This window comes from Takifugu flavidus, chromosome 14, assembly GCF_003711565.1.
Source record: "Takifugu flavidus isolate HTHZ2018 chromosome 14, ASM371156v2, whole genome shotgun sequence".
Lineage (NCBI taxonomy): Eukaryota > Metazoa > Chordata > Actinopteri > Tetraodontiformes > Tetraodontidae > Takifugu > Takifugu flavidus.
In genome coordinates, this window is record NC_079533.1 from 7529018 (window position 1) to 7545214 (window position 16197).

The window sequence follows — 16197 nt, forward strand, 5'->3', positions numbered from 1 at the left end:
TTGCTCAATGGACTGAATGTTCATTTAGGTGTAACAACATAGCGGAATACTTAACGAATTGCAATTAACTGCAGCATTTGATGGTAAAATCTAAAGGATGACTGTGACTAGACGATGTGCTCGTGCTGCGCTGTGTTTGTGATAGTCCTTTAATCTCAAATAAGGGGGGGCAAAAGCGCCTCAGAATACATTACGGATTTTACAGGCTTACTGCCTGTAAGGTGTCTGTTATAGATAAAGCAGGGTTTTAGCCAACGTGCACATTTTTGCACAGACGCCGCATTTTGGCAAGATAACATTAGCGACTGGCTTTGCCTGACAGGCTAATAGATGTCATCTGTTCTCGTAACAACTGTTATTTCAGGATTCAATTGTTGGCTATTCATGCTAGCAGGAGTTGGTGGACAGTTCAAAAGGATTATGTTTCAGCTGCGGGCGCGTTCCCCTCAGCTCCTACGACACTGAAGCAAGATTAATGGTCACTAACCAGCCCGGGGGTTGTCTCCGCTAAGTGAAATTTAATGATAGCTTTTGAAATTAGCATTAGCTTCGCAGCCTCTTTGAATCAAAGCTGTGTTTCTTCGGTGTTTTTAATGATGGAGGCGGGTTGTTTCCGCCCCTCTTCACGTGGCGTCCGTGCCAAAACGCTACAGTCGGAGCCCTCCACATATTTGCACGTATCATCGGACTATCATATTCCCTCAAACGTGCAAAGTTTCAATGCCACAGAGGTCGTAAATCACTCTGGTGCTGCAGCCCGGCAGGGATGAATTTAAGGTTTGCTCAGATTAAAATTGATTAGTAACAGCGGTGACGCGGCCTCTAATTAACTGTGCAGGAACGTATTCAGCGAGCAATGAAAAAAAAAGGAAAGAAAAGCCAATTTTCTCCTGTTTGGGAGAAAAACGCAAACCAGGATTGTTTTGGAGCGGCGGCATCCACACACAAAAATAACGATTAACTGTGATTAGCACTAAAATAAGTCTGAGCCTCAACCAGCACAGATATTTTCACCGAGAAAGAAACAAAACCAAGAACTGAACGTCTCTGTTAGTGCCACAAACGAGGATTTAACGGAGACATTACGGCGTTTCACATGAGCCACGACCTCCAGGGCAGATCCTCCTCGCTTTTCAGGCCAAATCGTTGCGTTTGCACCCAAGAAATATATTTTTAAGTGCTTTTAATTCACCAATTAAAAAAAAAAAAGTCCACAAAGGCACGAAGCGACAAGTTTCACATGCACATCGCCCTGTTATTATCTAGTTTTTCAGTGTAATAAAGACAAACTGGGATTCCAGCTAAACTTCCCAGAATCCCCTGGGCTCCATCCTGCGATTTCTCGACCCCCCTCCCGACAGATGGGAGCAATCCCAACCTGGACGAGGTGAGAGCGGCGCACTTCCTGCTCCGGTCCCGTTTATCTCCTCCTTACGAGCCGGGCGGAGACCGAGCGGCGGTTCGGCCGCTAACGCGGTTACACGCTGAATTAATGAGGCCGCCGCCCACAGCTACGTAGAATTAGATAAACCAGATACGAGACGTCCAGGTGTGAAAAGACTCGCTCTCGTTCCTCCCCGTGAGGCCCATGAAAGCTCCGGGCGCCACTCCCGATGGCGCCGCTATTACATCTGTTAGCGGCGTGCAGCTAACAGGTACGAGGGTAAAGGTACGGGCAAACATCAAGGCTCCTTCCCGCGTGCGACAGGAGACGGGCGTGGAGGAGGGCGGCGAGGCGGGTGCAGAATCAAAGGAGACATTCACGGCTTCACGTGTCATTAATATGTCATCACCACTGCCGCCGGGGCCTCACCTGCCAGAACCGGGAGGGTTTATTATTCATGGAAGACAGAAGGAAGCAAGTGAATAATCTATCACCTGACAGCAGAGGCCCGATGACCAGGGGGAGGGGAGAGAGGACGGGCGTGGAGACGGCGGCGAGGGTGAGGGGGGGGCACCGGAGACGGTGGACGGGCCGGCATGCCCGCTGACGCCGTCTGACGGTAACGAGGGAAACGATGATTCCCGCCAGTGCTTCCGCGGCGGCGCTCCGAGAGCCTCGGCCACGCGCTGATCTGCTGAATGCTGATTCCTTCAGGATTGGGAGCGTCTCTCCTCACACACGCAGCAACAATGGCGGCTGATCCGAACGGAGCTGCGACCGGCTTCTGTCCGCACCGCCGCCTGCTGCGGATGTTGCACTGAATTCCAAAATGTTGGGACGCGCTCCCTTTTCCTAAATTCTTCATTGCGCTGACTTATAATTTATCACAGCCGAAGCTACGTGCTACGTAGCGAGGAGGAAAACGCACCTTTCGTCAGCAAAGTGAGAACATTTGGGGCCCGTGGGAGGATTCTGGCTGCTCCGGAGAGGCCAGACCTGGGTTTGGGCTGAGCGCGGGGTCGGGGGTCAGGGTTGGGATGAGAGGAACGTATAAATGTGTGTGTCTTTGTGGGCTTTCTCCTCACACAAAGCCCCTGCTGCTGTGACCGGGAAGCCCCTGCAGCCGCCCCGGGAGCGGGCACAGATGGGCATTCATCCGCGGCTGGGCGCCCGCGTGGCCCCGGGGCCCGCGGTGAAACCCCCCTGTGTCCAGGGGCACAGAGGGGCAGTCACAGCGGGGCCGGAGCTGCCCACTTGGTAATCAAGCCTTGACCCGCGTCGGGGAGAAGAACCGAGCCAGTATGAGACGGTTTTCCCGGAAGCCTCCGGACCCACTTCTGACCTCACTTTTGCACCATTTTTCTCGCCATAATCACACGTGCGCTCCGTTAATTTGCCTCACGAGTGCGGCCGTTGCTTTGACAAAGCTATCGCGACGGAGCACATTGTCATCAAATGTCCGACAAATTGCTTGTTATTATTAGAGAAGAATTCCCTCCGAATGGATTCTCTCTGGGTGCGACGCTCTGTCCCTCCACGCAGACGCAGCTTCCTGTCCGGCTCTTATCTCTGTCATTACGGAGTCGGAAACCGCCGCCGGCCGCTTAAATCAGTCGGCACGCCGAGGACAATTCCGGGCCGATACGCGGCATTCCGCGTCGCTTTTGTAACCGAATCCTCTTATTGTTTGCTTTTGATCCTGCTGTAGATTATTTCCCCTCTGTCTGCAACCGCGTCAGAAAAAAGGGAAAGAATAGCGGCGGAATCTATTTATGCTAGTGTTTTGATCTGACGCGATTGGCCTGGTCCAAAAATAAAAGCGTTATTTTGAACCCCGTGTGTTGGCCGGAGCCTTTCCAGCCGTTGGGATAAAGATTGTGACGGCGGAACAATGCTGGAAACTGCCGCATATAGGTCAGGCCAGACTTCCTGCCGACTAAAACAGTAATCAACTTCTACATTATTAATTCACATAATTTCAGGCTGAGAAAATGGGAAAAAATCTCTTTCCAACCAGATTTTTGCGGAGCCTCTCGGAGCCTCCAGCCTACATTTCCAGGTCTTGTTCCAAACTTGCTGCTGCGTGCATTTTTTTTTTTTCATTCCCCTTCAAATTAGAAAATTAATTTAGAGGATGGAGCGCGCCTTGACTCATTTATTTATTTTATTTAACAGTGTTTCTGTCTCTGACTCTCATCTTCAACCCGTTTCAAGCGCCATATTGATGATTTTACATGTTTTCCATGGGGGGGGGGGGGGATGCTACAAGATATGCTAGCTAGGTTAAACCAATTACAAAACGAGCCCCTTTTCTGCTCGAAGGAGCAGCGGCGGATGTGAACAGTGAGTTGGCTCCAGCGACAGAGGAAAGCCGGTTATTTTTAACAATGCGACCATTTAATACATCCTGCGATTACGAGTCGGAACGCCACGGACGCACAAAGGCTTTCACGAGGCGCTCGCTCACGCTCGGCTTCACAGCCACAAAACATCCCGACACCACGTCCTCCCGGTGTTTCCATATTCCTCCGCGTATCTGAGGCGAAAATTAAGGGGAAGACCTGGAACCAAATCTGATGTGAAGCGAGCGAATTCGTGAATCCGGCGCGGTAATCAGAGATAACGAGGGATCAAACGGAAGAGGGGGAATCCAAAAAGAGGCCCGGAACCAGCAGAACAGATGAAAGGCAACGTGTGAGTGGCGTGCACCCCCCCGCTCTGGAGATGGCGCCTGAAACCTGCCGCCCTGAGTCCCGCGCCCGTGGTGGCGGCGCCGGGAGTCGCCCAGCGAAGCGGCGATGTGAGGCGCGTTCTTTGGAAAGCTTCGGACACGCCTCTCTGCCTCCGTTACAGGGTGTGACATTGGCGGGAGATTGAGCTCCGTTTCCAGCCGCCGACACCGCGACTAATCGTGAAATAACCTGTCGCGTATCTGAGCGAGGGGCAGAGTGGCGTGCAGGCTCCATTCTGCTAAATGTAGCGTGGTGCCGCCGGTCTGTTCGCATGCTAACGAGCTGCTAACTTGCATTAAATTACCCTGATCCGTGACACTTAGCGCAAAGGTCGCGAGAGGTCAAGGAAACAATGTCGGGGGGGCCGAGCCGGTTTATTTGCAAACAGCTAATTAACGTTTGCTGAAGACGTTGATGAATCGGCCGTCAAACTTCATTTTAAGTCCTGAAGATTTGGGAATTAATGCATTTTTAAGAGCGCAATTAGCAACGCAGAGTCACGCCGACGTAGAGCGCGGAGGCAGCGGAGAACCCGCCGGTGCCGTCTGTGGGTTAAAGAAGGTAAATAAAGGGGGGGCCAGTAACGAGCCTGGAGGCGGGGAGGAGCGTCCACGCTAAGCAGGCGCCGGTTCTGCTAAATGTGCCGCTATCCGCACATGGATGAACAGCGAAACTGGGAAAATTGACCCGTTTTGATTTGTGATTAATCGTGATGGACTCAAGAGTCCGTGTGATTGATCTGACGAATACTTTCATCATCGTTCCATCAGAGCCCGGCTGAGGCCGACGCCTCTGCGCCGCTCCAGCTCGGCCGGTCCGAACCGTGTGATCAGAATGTTCTTCTGCAGCGGCCCTCAGCGCGGGCCTTGAACAAAAACGATCGCATAAATGATACAACGCTACAAAACGCAGCGGAGCCAATTAACGAGGACACGGACGGCTGGCGTGATTAAAACTATGGAGGAAAACGATGGAGCTAGCGGGACTTCATCATTTCATCTCGAGGAGATTCGGCTTTAACCGCAATTTGTCCTTTTTCTTTTGGCTCGTCTGAGCAGACGACTGTTAAAAACTCCCAAAACGGTCCGACAGTCCTACGCTGTTAGCTTAGCCGCTTCTTAGCATCGCCAGGAGACGCGGTTTCATTTTGTGCACAACAGAAGTTCAGGACTCAAATCTTTTATTCAGCGTCTGTATTTTTTTTATCTGAACAGTTGGTGCAGATGAAGTCATCAGCTTTGTTCTTACCACACACACACACACGCACACACACACACACATGTCTTTTCTTTAAAAGTGGCTGAATTACCAGCGTGAGTCAACGTCTTAAGTGTCACGATGAGACTCGGCTCGTGTCCTCATCACGTCCTGTTAAAACTGGTAAACAGACCGAAAAAAGGAATCTGATCCGCCCGACGTCCAACGGGAAGAGCGGAGATGATGAAGCAGCGTGTGTTTTTATGCGTTAGCTTCTTTCAACGAGGAAAAAAAGCCTCTTAGAGCAACACGTGAGACAACAAAGATGCTCTTAATGTGAGAAACTGCAGGACAGCGAGGCTAAAATAAGTCGAGCCTCGTCCCCTCAGGTGCTCCGCTTCCCTTCACGTCCATGTTAATGTCAAATCTTTCCCACTCGTGCCTGAAAGGCTAAAAAGCTGTAAAAATGCTGGTCGGACGTTGACTCGCGATGTTTGTCACTGGAGGACAAGTCTGCCATTTTGTTTTTTGTCGGGCGATGAATTAGAAAGATTAAATCAATGCTAATAATTAGACACTTTTAGAACCTAGCAAACACTTTCGGCTGTTTCCCCCCCAAAATCCGGGCGTGCACGTGATCTCTGACCGAGGGAAACCCAGAAAATTGTCAGACAAACCCCGTAAAAGCCGCATTAACGTGCACGTTAGCGGTGATCACCAAGATCCATAAATACCTTCTAGCAACTGTGATTGTTTGATGAAGATCTGAGAAGATTCTGTTGTAATAATCCTGTCAAATCATCGTTTGGGCGGCGCCTGAAAAGCCCGGTAGCATCCAGCGCGGCAGGAAATTAGCAATGGCTAAAATGGCCACCTTAACGGATCCTGACACATTTCCAGGTCTCCTATTTTGGTCCGTAAATGACACTTTATCCCCGAGCCCCTGCAGCACGTCGCCGTGGAGACGGAACCGCCAAGACATTGGAAATGACTCATTTTGCTTGTGAACTTGTCCCGCGCTCCGCTAGCGCGGCGTTGTGTGTTTTGGCTGCGCCGCAGCCTCCTGAGTCACCGTCGGTCCCGAAACGATCCGATGGCGCCGCTGGAGGCCGTCAGTTCCCGTCTCCGTGTGCGCCAGGTCCGTGTGCGTATTAATGCCGCCGATTTCCACAAATCTGTCTCGGATAAAAGGGTCCGTGAGTCAGTCAACACTCGACATCACGGACTAAATGTCAGTCCTGAAATTTGTGGGCTTAAAAATGACTCAAGGATTCGTCAGGGTTGGGACCAGAGGCCTGATGCGGCCCGTCTGGGTGTGCTGTGTGTGTTCGAATGAGCCTCGGTCCCCGGGGAGCCAGCCAAAGCCGGAATTTCAATCCCGGATTATCCTTTTGGATTTTGGGACACACTTATAATGGAGAATAAGTCCACCTGAGCTGAAGGTCAGACCGAGGAGTCTGGACGTGAGCTGGGCCGACCCCCGAGCCTGAACCGCGTCAAGGAAAAACTCCCCGTTAACAGGAGGAAACCCTGAGCAGGACCAGGCTTGGGGGGGTGGGGAAGGGGGGGGGGGGGGGCGCTCCTGCCCTGAAAGAAGAGGTTAAATTAGTTGATTATGACCTGATAAAGCTGGTTAATAATAGAAGGCAGGATAGAAAACAAAGGCGGCGCTAATGCCGCAGGGGTCAGTGAAGCAGAATTAAATAACCGTTGTTTGGGCACTTATATAAGTTTTTATAGGAGCAATGTCACCGTGGACGGTATATAAGGGCTGGAGGGTCTCCGTGGCAACAGCGTTACACCTTCTTCATCTTCATTTTCATCAAAAAATCCATTTGAAGTGTTGGAATTTTGGTGCCTTCACCTAGCGGCCAAGTGGGGAATTGCACCATCTGTCCAGGTCAGAGACGAGGCCTGGGGGTGGGGGAGGGGGGGCATCTTTAACACGCTCTTCTTTCCGTGGAATTCCGGGCTTCCGGGCCCACGTGGCGTCGCTGCGCTGAGCGCCAGCGAGCAGATGTTGCCCGGAGCGCTCGTGTCATGAAGGAAATTCCATCTCAGGTGGGTTTCGTGTTCTCTGCAGTGCCCGTGTGGACGGGGGCTCGGCGGGGCAGAGAGGGCGCCGCCGTGTCACATCAGGTTACGGCGAGCAGCTGCCCGGCGCCGGCCCCTTCTAACACGCCGCATTCCCATAACGCCCCAGGAGGCGTCACGATTATTCCAGCCTTCCGTGTTTTCCCTGGCTTTTCCCCCGTCGTTCGCCTCCGTCGTCACCAACGCGGACCAGCGGAACGGTGACGGGAAACGGCGGCGGAGGTTAAGCAATAATTCCGCCTTCCGCATGTTCGGCGAGCGCCGGCGCCGAGGATGGAATGCTGAACATTCATTATGTGTCACAGTGACTGCGGCGATGAAACAATTACCCCGGGGTAATTTGCACAGATGTTTGCGGCGTACTTGCTAAATGGCTTTCTGCGCGCGAACACGGGGGCAACCGGGCGCACGAGGGCCCCCACCACCGCCGCCATTCCTGCTCCGGCATCCAAACCGCTCCGGGTTCCGATTTAAAACGCCGTTAGCGCTTCCCTCCGCCCGAAAATGCCCATTTAAAAAGCGGCGTTCCGCTTTTACACGACGTTATTGACACATTCGACGGGTGTTGGGGGGGGGGGGAGCACGCCGCTTGTTATCTGGGCCGACGTATCGGTTTGACCTTTCGTGTCAGTCGGCTGTGCCATTTACCCAACAGTCCTGGGGGGGGGGGGTAGAGGCTCAATTCACCGTTTCCACGTCCAGAAGAACCAGATTAAACTGGAATTTGTAGAGTTACATCATTCAAATCGGCCAAAAATAAATGAATCAATCAAAACCTGGTGTCCCTGGCAGCCCGACATTACAGTCGGCAACGGTTGCTGCGAAGGTTTGGCCTCAGGCAGCCACTTAAAATTCCGGGTTTTGGATGACGTGATGGGCATTGAATTGGCTCACAAATGTGGAAATGTGTGTGTGTGTGTGTGTGTGTGTGTGTGACTTAAGATGATGGAGACCATTTTGAGGATCTTTCCATGTAAAACATGACATAAATTCACTCCACCAAAGGCAACATTCCTTAGATTCGTCTTCCCATTTCCAACACACACGTTTCATTTTCCAAGCGAGTCCAACAGCGTTGCTCTAATTGTCCAATTAGGAGCAAAACAACATAATCGGTGCACGTAATTGGCTCCCAATGATCTAAATACTAAATCTCCATACAGGTCCAGAAGAAACATCGGCCCGGATTTTCCCGCAGATGCGATACTTCTCCAGTCATAATTACCCCCACATTACCCTGGAACAGCCCCCCCACGGGGTGATGGCACTCAAATGTCCTAATTCAAAACAACATTTTAATAACGATTGGCGAAATCCTCGCAGACATTCTAAATGGCGCTGCAGCAAATGAAGCCGCGCCCGCCCCCGAGCGGAGCGCCGGACCGGAGCGCCGCCGCCTCCCCTGCTCGACGCCACCCGTTAGCGCGCTGACTTACGGTCGTTGCAGAAGGGGCCCCCGTAGGTGGTCATGGTGCAGTCGCAGGAGAAGCCCTCCCACAGCTGGAGACACACCCCCTGGTGGTGGCAGGAGTCCTCCGTGCAGGTGGTGCTGGGACCTGCGCACCCGCCAGAGCCGCGGCGTTAAAAACAACGGTTAAACGTGCGGAACGTGTGCGCCGGCCGCCGCCACCCCCCCACCTCACCTCCGCAGCCTCGCTCCACCTCCCCCACCTTGTGGAGGGCATCGGCCAGCAGGTCGGGGAGCCTCCCGTTCAGGTCCACGGACGCCAGGCAGCCCTTGTAGCCTTCGCGGGACGCGATCAACCTGGGCAGGCCACCGTAGGCGCTCCTGCCGGCGCCGCCGATGTACAGCTCGCCTGCAGGATAGAGCACCGCGGTGAGCGCACGCCGGCCTCGTGCACGAGGCGTGTGTGCGACTGCTTGGGAAGCAGGTCGTGTAGGCTAAATGATGAAAAAGTCCTGGAGAATAAACTCCTTTATTAAATATGATGATCATTAACTTTTAAAGAATAATTAGCTCGGCGCTTCAGGCTCATTTGTTAATTAATGCAACCTGAATTGTGACGGCGGCTCCAGAACCCTGAATATTTATCCGTCTACCGTCATGGCGGAGTTTACCTTTCAGGTCCAGGTTGCGGGCGCCGTTGGCGTGCTGGGTGACGGTGCGGGAGTCGATCTTCAGGATGTGCACGTTGTTGCCGTCGCGGGAGATCACCACGTTGTGCCACTGGTTGTCGTTGAGCGGCTTGTCGGAGTTCCCCTTCATCAGCGACGGCCCGTTGCCCAGGTCGAACACGTAGTGGATGTACCTGACGGAAAGGCCCGTTTGATTAAAACAAGAAGGTTCTGATGTACGAACACACGTGTGGACCCAAACAGGTGGTTCGATGTTCACCTGTTACGGCTTCTCTGATTGGTCCAGTGATGTTAACCTGTTACGGCTTCTCTGATTGGTCCAGTGATGTTAACCTGTTACGGCTTCTCTGATTGGCCCAACGATGTCACGTGACACCAGGCGGGACGGAAACACATTTAGTGTAAAGTTCGTGCACGTTTGAAGTGCTCAGGTGCACCCGGACCTCTGAGTCCGACTGAGGCGGAACCGATTCCTCAATCTGCTCCTCCTGGAAGCGTTCTGGAATGAAAGCCACGCCCCGGAGGCGGGTTCTGGGCTCTGGGCTCTGGGCCCTCTCTCAGCAACTGTCTACGCGACGCCAACACCCAACGTGCACGAATCGTGCGCGGGCGAAGCCGCTGGCAGGCGCTGGAGCGGGTCAGATCCTGAAGACCAACCGGGCGCTCTGCTGATGACACCTACGGTTCTGGCGCCGCTTCCCTCGTCTCCAGATTCTTTGATTCTCCACCTCCCCGGAGTGGAACCAGAAGACAAAGGAGTCTCCTCGGATGAGTCCGGAACCGGAGGACCCGGTTTCACACCGCCATCATGGCGCTCCGTCATTGGCTGACACTTGGACTTACTTTCCTACCAAAAACGGACCAGAACCGCGGACCTTCTCCGCGGACCTGCTTTAAACGTGTTGTCAGTGACTTGGAAAACGTTCCAGTTTATTTAAATCCTATTGAGGATGCAGGAGGCCGTTCCTCCCCAGCGCCATCGGACCTTTCTGTGCCTGATTAGAACTGGACTGAATCAGCACTATCGCACACACACACACACACACACACACACACACACACACACACACACACACACACACACACACACGCGTGCGCACACACACACACACACACCGTTCCTGCTCCTTTTTTATAGAGTCAACATTGAAACTTTCTTGTTCTGGGACAATCTAATTTCCCATCTGGGGTTAATTCCAATCTGCCCTGTTTATGAGGACGCATCACGTGGGTCCACGCACGCCACGGACCCACGCAATGGCGTTTGACGGTGTGAGCGGCGCGTGCGGGTCGCCACCTACCCTTTGACCAGCTCCACCACGATGAAGTCACTGCCGTCCCCGGAGTTGTACAGGATCAGGCCGTCAGGACTGGTGGTCTTGAACTGGAAGAAGAGGTGCATGGAGGCGTAGGCCTGCAGGGTGGAGAAGGCCAAGTAGCTGGCTTGAGTCAGGAACGTCACGGGATTGGCCACGATGTGCCTCATGCCGAAGCGTGCGTTCAGCTCGCAGTAGGAGATGTCCCCGTTCTTGCACTGGTCCAAGAACAGCATGCCGTTGACAGACAGCGCCTGCAAGTGGCCGATGAAGTTGGACGGCACCACCGAGATGAAGCGCCGCTCCGTCATGATCCCGGTCTCCACGTTGTTGAACTCCAGCCGGGTGTGGGCGCCGGACATGTGGCCTGCGGGAGCAAAACGCGCCATTTTAGCCGCCGCGGCTCCTCTGTGGGCGTCCCCCCCGGGGCCGAGACTCACCTTCCACCGTCACGTTGTCCACGGAAAGCTGCAGATTCTTCCCGCGCCGCACCACTTTCACGGCGTGCCACTCGTTGTCATTCAGCTTCTCGCCCACCAGCAGGATCTCGGGGCCCTTGCCTGGGAGGAGGTAAAAGGATCAAGTGACAATCACGCCGCGCCCGCTCAGCATCCGCACCTCAAAGCCGTCCGGGGCCTCTCGGCTCAGGATCAATCACACACGTATTGCGACGCACGCCCGCCGTCATCTTTCATTCCGTCGGCAGGAATCCGGACGGCCATGATATTAACCCGCGCCGCGCGAGCTTCCCGGGGCGCATTAGCGGCTGTCTCCTTCCTAAGCTGAATATGTAGGATTACGCCGGGGCCCGGGCTCCAGTCTACCTTTGAATTCAAGAACCTCTGCGCCACACTCGGCCCCAAAATAGGTCACAATGCAGAAGGCGCCACTGCGGCGGCGTCGTTCCGAATCAGCGGCCGGCAACAGGCCGACGCCGCAGTTCAAAGGAGTTCTGACATCGCTTGGGAAGCTAATTGGCCATGCCTTGCCTAAGCTGGCTGGGCCTTCGGGGGTTTGTCTGTCTAATTGAGCTCAGGGTGCGGGAGAATTACAGGGGACGTACAGAGGGCAGTAAATGGAACACATCAACGGGTTTCCGAGCACTTCGCTGTTTCCATCCTCGGGGAAATAAAAGTGCAACCGGAGACTGCATCTCAAGTGTCGTTCCAGCACGCTGCCTGCTCCCCACCATCAACCACCTGCTCAATATTGGACGCACGCGTCGGGCAGATCAATCACGCCGAGGCCCGCGCCTTCTCTTCCTGACATATTTAATAAGATAATGAACAAACAAAAGGTTCCTTGGAATTATGTCAGTCGGTGGAGAGGACATATTTACCTCTCCGCTCACGGACGCAGAGGAATTACAGAGGCGAGATGCAGTAAATAAAACAGGATTGTGCTGCATGATAACGGCTTCGTCTCAGAGGGAAGCTTCCCCTCTATAATGCAAACGCCGCCGTGTTATCTGCTACTCTATCGCACGAGAGGGCTTTTAAATGCCACAGCAGCACAATTTCAAGAGATACTTGACGGTAATTAGGATGATTGGTAAAAGTCGGAAGCAATAAAGGTGAAGTTTTGGATGGACTACGAAGGGAGAAGACCCATCAGCCGTGCTGAAGGATGGACGGCTCCTTAATGATTATTGATACGACTATCACAGTGATATCAGGTGCATCAGAACCAATCCGATCTGTTGGAAGCAACGACCAGGCCTGCAGTTCACTAGGATGCTGCAGCGCCATGGCGACGGAGGCTATAGGCCTTTACACCTTTACAGTATTTACATTCCACAGGCGTTTACGGACGCGTGCGTGCGGCTTTGTTTCGCTCTCTGATAGTGATCAGTGTTGAAGCCTGCGGAGGGAGGTAAAATGGAGGATGTGTACAGGATCCACGGGCACACGGATATCTGACAGTAAAGCCTTTGAAATGCAGGCTCCTTTCACAGCTGCTTATTTTGGCCAGTTCGATTCACGTCTTAAATTGAATTCGATTAATATTTTCCAACAACTGGGGGACTTCAAAGGCGCGGCGCGGATCTGCGCCAGTGAAATCAAAGCAGTTCATGGTGATTTCGCAAATTCCTCCAACAAATGCAGAATTTCCAAAGGGGGAAGCGTGATGCTCCCGATCCCGGGGTGTTAATCAGGAGCACTGCAGCAACATTTGTTCCCACAAGTGTGACCCTCCCACCAAACAGCTTCCAAGCAGCTGCTCCAAATGGGCCATTTCTTTTGATTCTCTCAGAAGTAAGCCGCCCCCCCCCCCACACACACTCACACACATCTCTCACCTTGAAATTCAGCATCCTTAATGTGGTAAAATGATCCATTAAATTCACGAGAACAAGGATACTGAAAATTCCCAGTGCGAGCTCCAATTTTCCCCAGTGACCGCGCTCACTAAGTGATGATCGCCCCTTAAATCATTTGACCAGATGATTCTCGCCGTTTTAATTTTGGCCTCGTTGTCATAAAACCCGTTAACACACCATCCATCTTTGCATGTGTCGTATTAAGCTTTCCAGAGGTCAGTGGTGTAGCATACACGCAGGATAAATGTTAATGGAATGTTAATTGTGCGTGCAGAGTTCTGCAGGCGCCGGATGGGTGGTGATATGGCGCCATCTGCTGGCGAAAACGACCATTTCGACTGCAGGTGTCTGGAGCGGATTCTTTTGTCCCCAGAACTCTAAACAAACCATTTAAAAAATATTCGATGTGTTGTTCTCACAGCAATTCAAGTATGCTTTTGTTGCTATGCCCCATCAACAGACTTTAAATTCTTTTCTAACACGTTCATGACTCCAAGTCATCCACACCACCTGACACACCTACCTTGAAAATCCAGCTACAACAAAACGTGGCATGAATGACAACGACTAAGAGGAAGCAATTTATGATTTATGACTCCAACAGAATCAAGATCAACAGATGAGAACGTCACCGAGATCCAAATGTTCAAACGCGACACTGCTGCCGCTCCCTTCAAACATTCCGGATAATTCCTATAATTGTGATTCTCCCAGCACTCCAGTAAGCCCGACATCCCCCTCTGCATTCCACGATCCATATCTTTTATCTATTTCTCACAGCGCCGCAGTCTGGTCCGAAACTTAAACCGCCTCTCTCTCGCCGTCGGGCGTGGGGGATGCTACATTATAAATTAGAATCAACACCGTGCAGCCTCTCCAAATGGAAAAGGCCACGACGGGAAGATGCAGGCGGAGATCTGCCTCTGGCATCCATCTGCCCGGCCTTCATTTGGATTTGCTCATTTAAATTCTGCATGAAAATGATGGATGTCCTCATCTTACGTCTTTATGAAAGCATTTTACTCCATTTTACAGGAGCCCTGCTTCCGGGCGCCCCCACTACTGAAATCCTAGATATGGGAAGAATTAATGGTGTTGAGAGGAGATTCCACTCCACATAAGCAGGTTTTGAAGGTCTACCATGTCGATAACATTAGAACATGCTCATCTGTTGACCCGATAATGCCCAAACTTCTATATTCTGAGGATATCAACGTTTTCTCCGCTCCCGTCAGCATAAATTACTACTGACTGCTCGCAGGTTTGTGCTATAATGGGTTAGGGTTAGCTGCCAAGTTTAGCTTCATTAGCTAAGCAGATGCACATCCCTGCGTGTGAATTTAAAGATCCGAAGCATGTGTACGCAAGAGTACAGCAGGAGAACTGTAGCCCCCCGAATAAATCAATTATCCCGTGTTTCATACGAGGAGCGGAGCAGCGGGGCTGAGATTACACCACAGTGAACGCTCGCTAAATCAGGTTACAGAAAATAAACATGGAGGAGACACTTACTGAGATTACAGTCTATCCTGATACAATCTGGTGAGAGAGAGAGTGAGATGGTGAGATCAAAAAAGGGGGGAGGGAGAGAGAGAGAGAGAGAACAGCAGAAAAGAGGAGAACATTAAACATCCTTCAAAGTACATTCTGCAGACATTTCAGTGCTTTTTCAGAGCCCACCATCCGGGGACAGACTTGAGAGTCGAAACCGCCACTTTCCCCCTGCGGCGGGCTGAGCGGAGACCTCGGCATGAGCCGGAGCAGCCCAGATCCAAGCTGGGAATTATTGGTCATGGCTGTGGTTCCACCAGTAGTGGTAGCAGTAACATTTTTAGCTTTCCCTGTACACAGCACATCAGAGGTCAGGTAACAACCATCCTAACGCCTGGCAAACCTTCTACTGTCGAACGGCGGAATTTAAAAACAAGGGGAGTTTGTTTTTCTCAAGCGATGGTGCATTCGGGATAATTGGCACACAGGCTAATTGGATGAACACACTTCATTGAATTCTACGGAGCGGATCAATACTGCGCAGTCTAATCTAAAGGCGCCATTGTTTGTCATTTGGATCGGGGGCATTTCTGGTGGAAACGGCCCCTCTACGGACAAAGCCCCGCACTTTAAAGCCCCTCCTGCTGATGAACGCTTCACAACCCGCTTCAGAGGGAAAGAGTGGTTTGCACAACCTGCAGCCGCAGTGATCTGTGGTGAGGGGAAGAAGAAAGAAAGAAAGAAAAAAGCCCTGGCGTGACGCTCCGGCGATCTGGGTCTGAAACCGGGTTGAGGAATCACGGCGGATCCGCTCGCTTGTCACCAGGCGAAAGGAAACTAATGACTTCCCGTCACCACAGCGTGGCATGTGGCAGAGGTGTGCTCTCAAGTTGTCAACCAACACAGAGCAGTGGATGCAGACAGCCAGAGACCAGAGTGTGTGTGTGTGTGTGTGTGTGTGTGTGTGTGTGTGTGTGTGTGTGTGTGTGTGTGTGCGCGCCCGTCACTGCTCAGTGAAGCGCCTCTGAAGCGGACAGGGCCAGCGAATGTGATGGGAGGGAACGGCGCCGGCTCCCGTCTGCGGCGCGAGCGAGCTAAGCGGCGGTGTCGGCGTCTAATGGCGGATCTGGTCTCTGACTGCCTTCTCCTTGAACTGCAGACACGTCGTTGAAGGGCTGAGAGAGCCGAGGCGGTCAGATGGGACCTGACCACGGGATGAACTGAGAGAGAGAGCGAGAGACAGAGGAGAGGGCCAGAATGGGCACACCTGCAGCCGCTCCAACGCCCAGGGAAGCGTAACGCTCCAGAAACTGGTTCCTGCTTTGGGGATTTGGCCTGTGTTCTTTCTAAATGGTCTATTTCTGTCTCCTTATTGGTCGATTGATGTATTTGTGACTCCTGCTAGATTCAATCGCAGAGTCGGGCGACTGCAGGCGGCGTGTATGGAGATGGAGGTGGAGGGGCCTGAGGCAGGACTACGGTGAGACGTCCCCAGTGGAGGAACTGGTGGCCTCCGTCCCCAGTCGCAGCATTACCCAGGTTGACTGTGAGCTTGACGCGGCCGCC

The 16197-nt window shown here is 52.6% G+C and overlaps 1 protein-coding gene across 1 annotated transcript in view; it reads right to left on the reverse strand.

The window, feature by feature from the left end:
• nrxn2a (neurexin 2a) overlaps window positions 1–16197 on the reverse strand; it is a 76241-nt gene that overhangs the window by 25896 nt on the left and 34148 nt on the right. The window contains 7 exon segments of the mRNA XM_057054105.1: window positions 8844–8963; window positions 9051–9224; window positions 9487–9677; window positions 10806–11187; window positions 11261–11380; window positions 14653–14679; window positions 16167–16197. Coding sequence (XP_056910085.1) covers window positions 8844–8963; window positions 9051–9224; window positions 9487–9677; window positions 10806–11187; window positions 11261–11380; window positions 14653–14679; window positions 16167–16197 — 1045 coding nt within the window.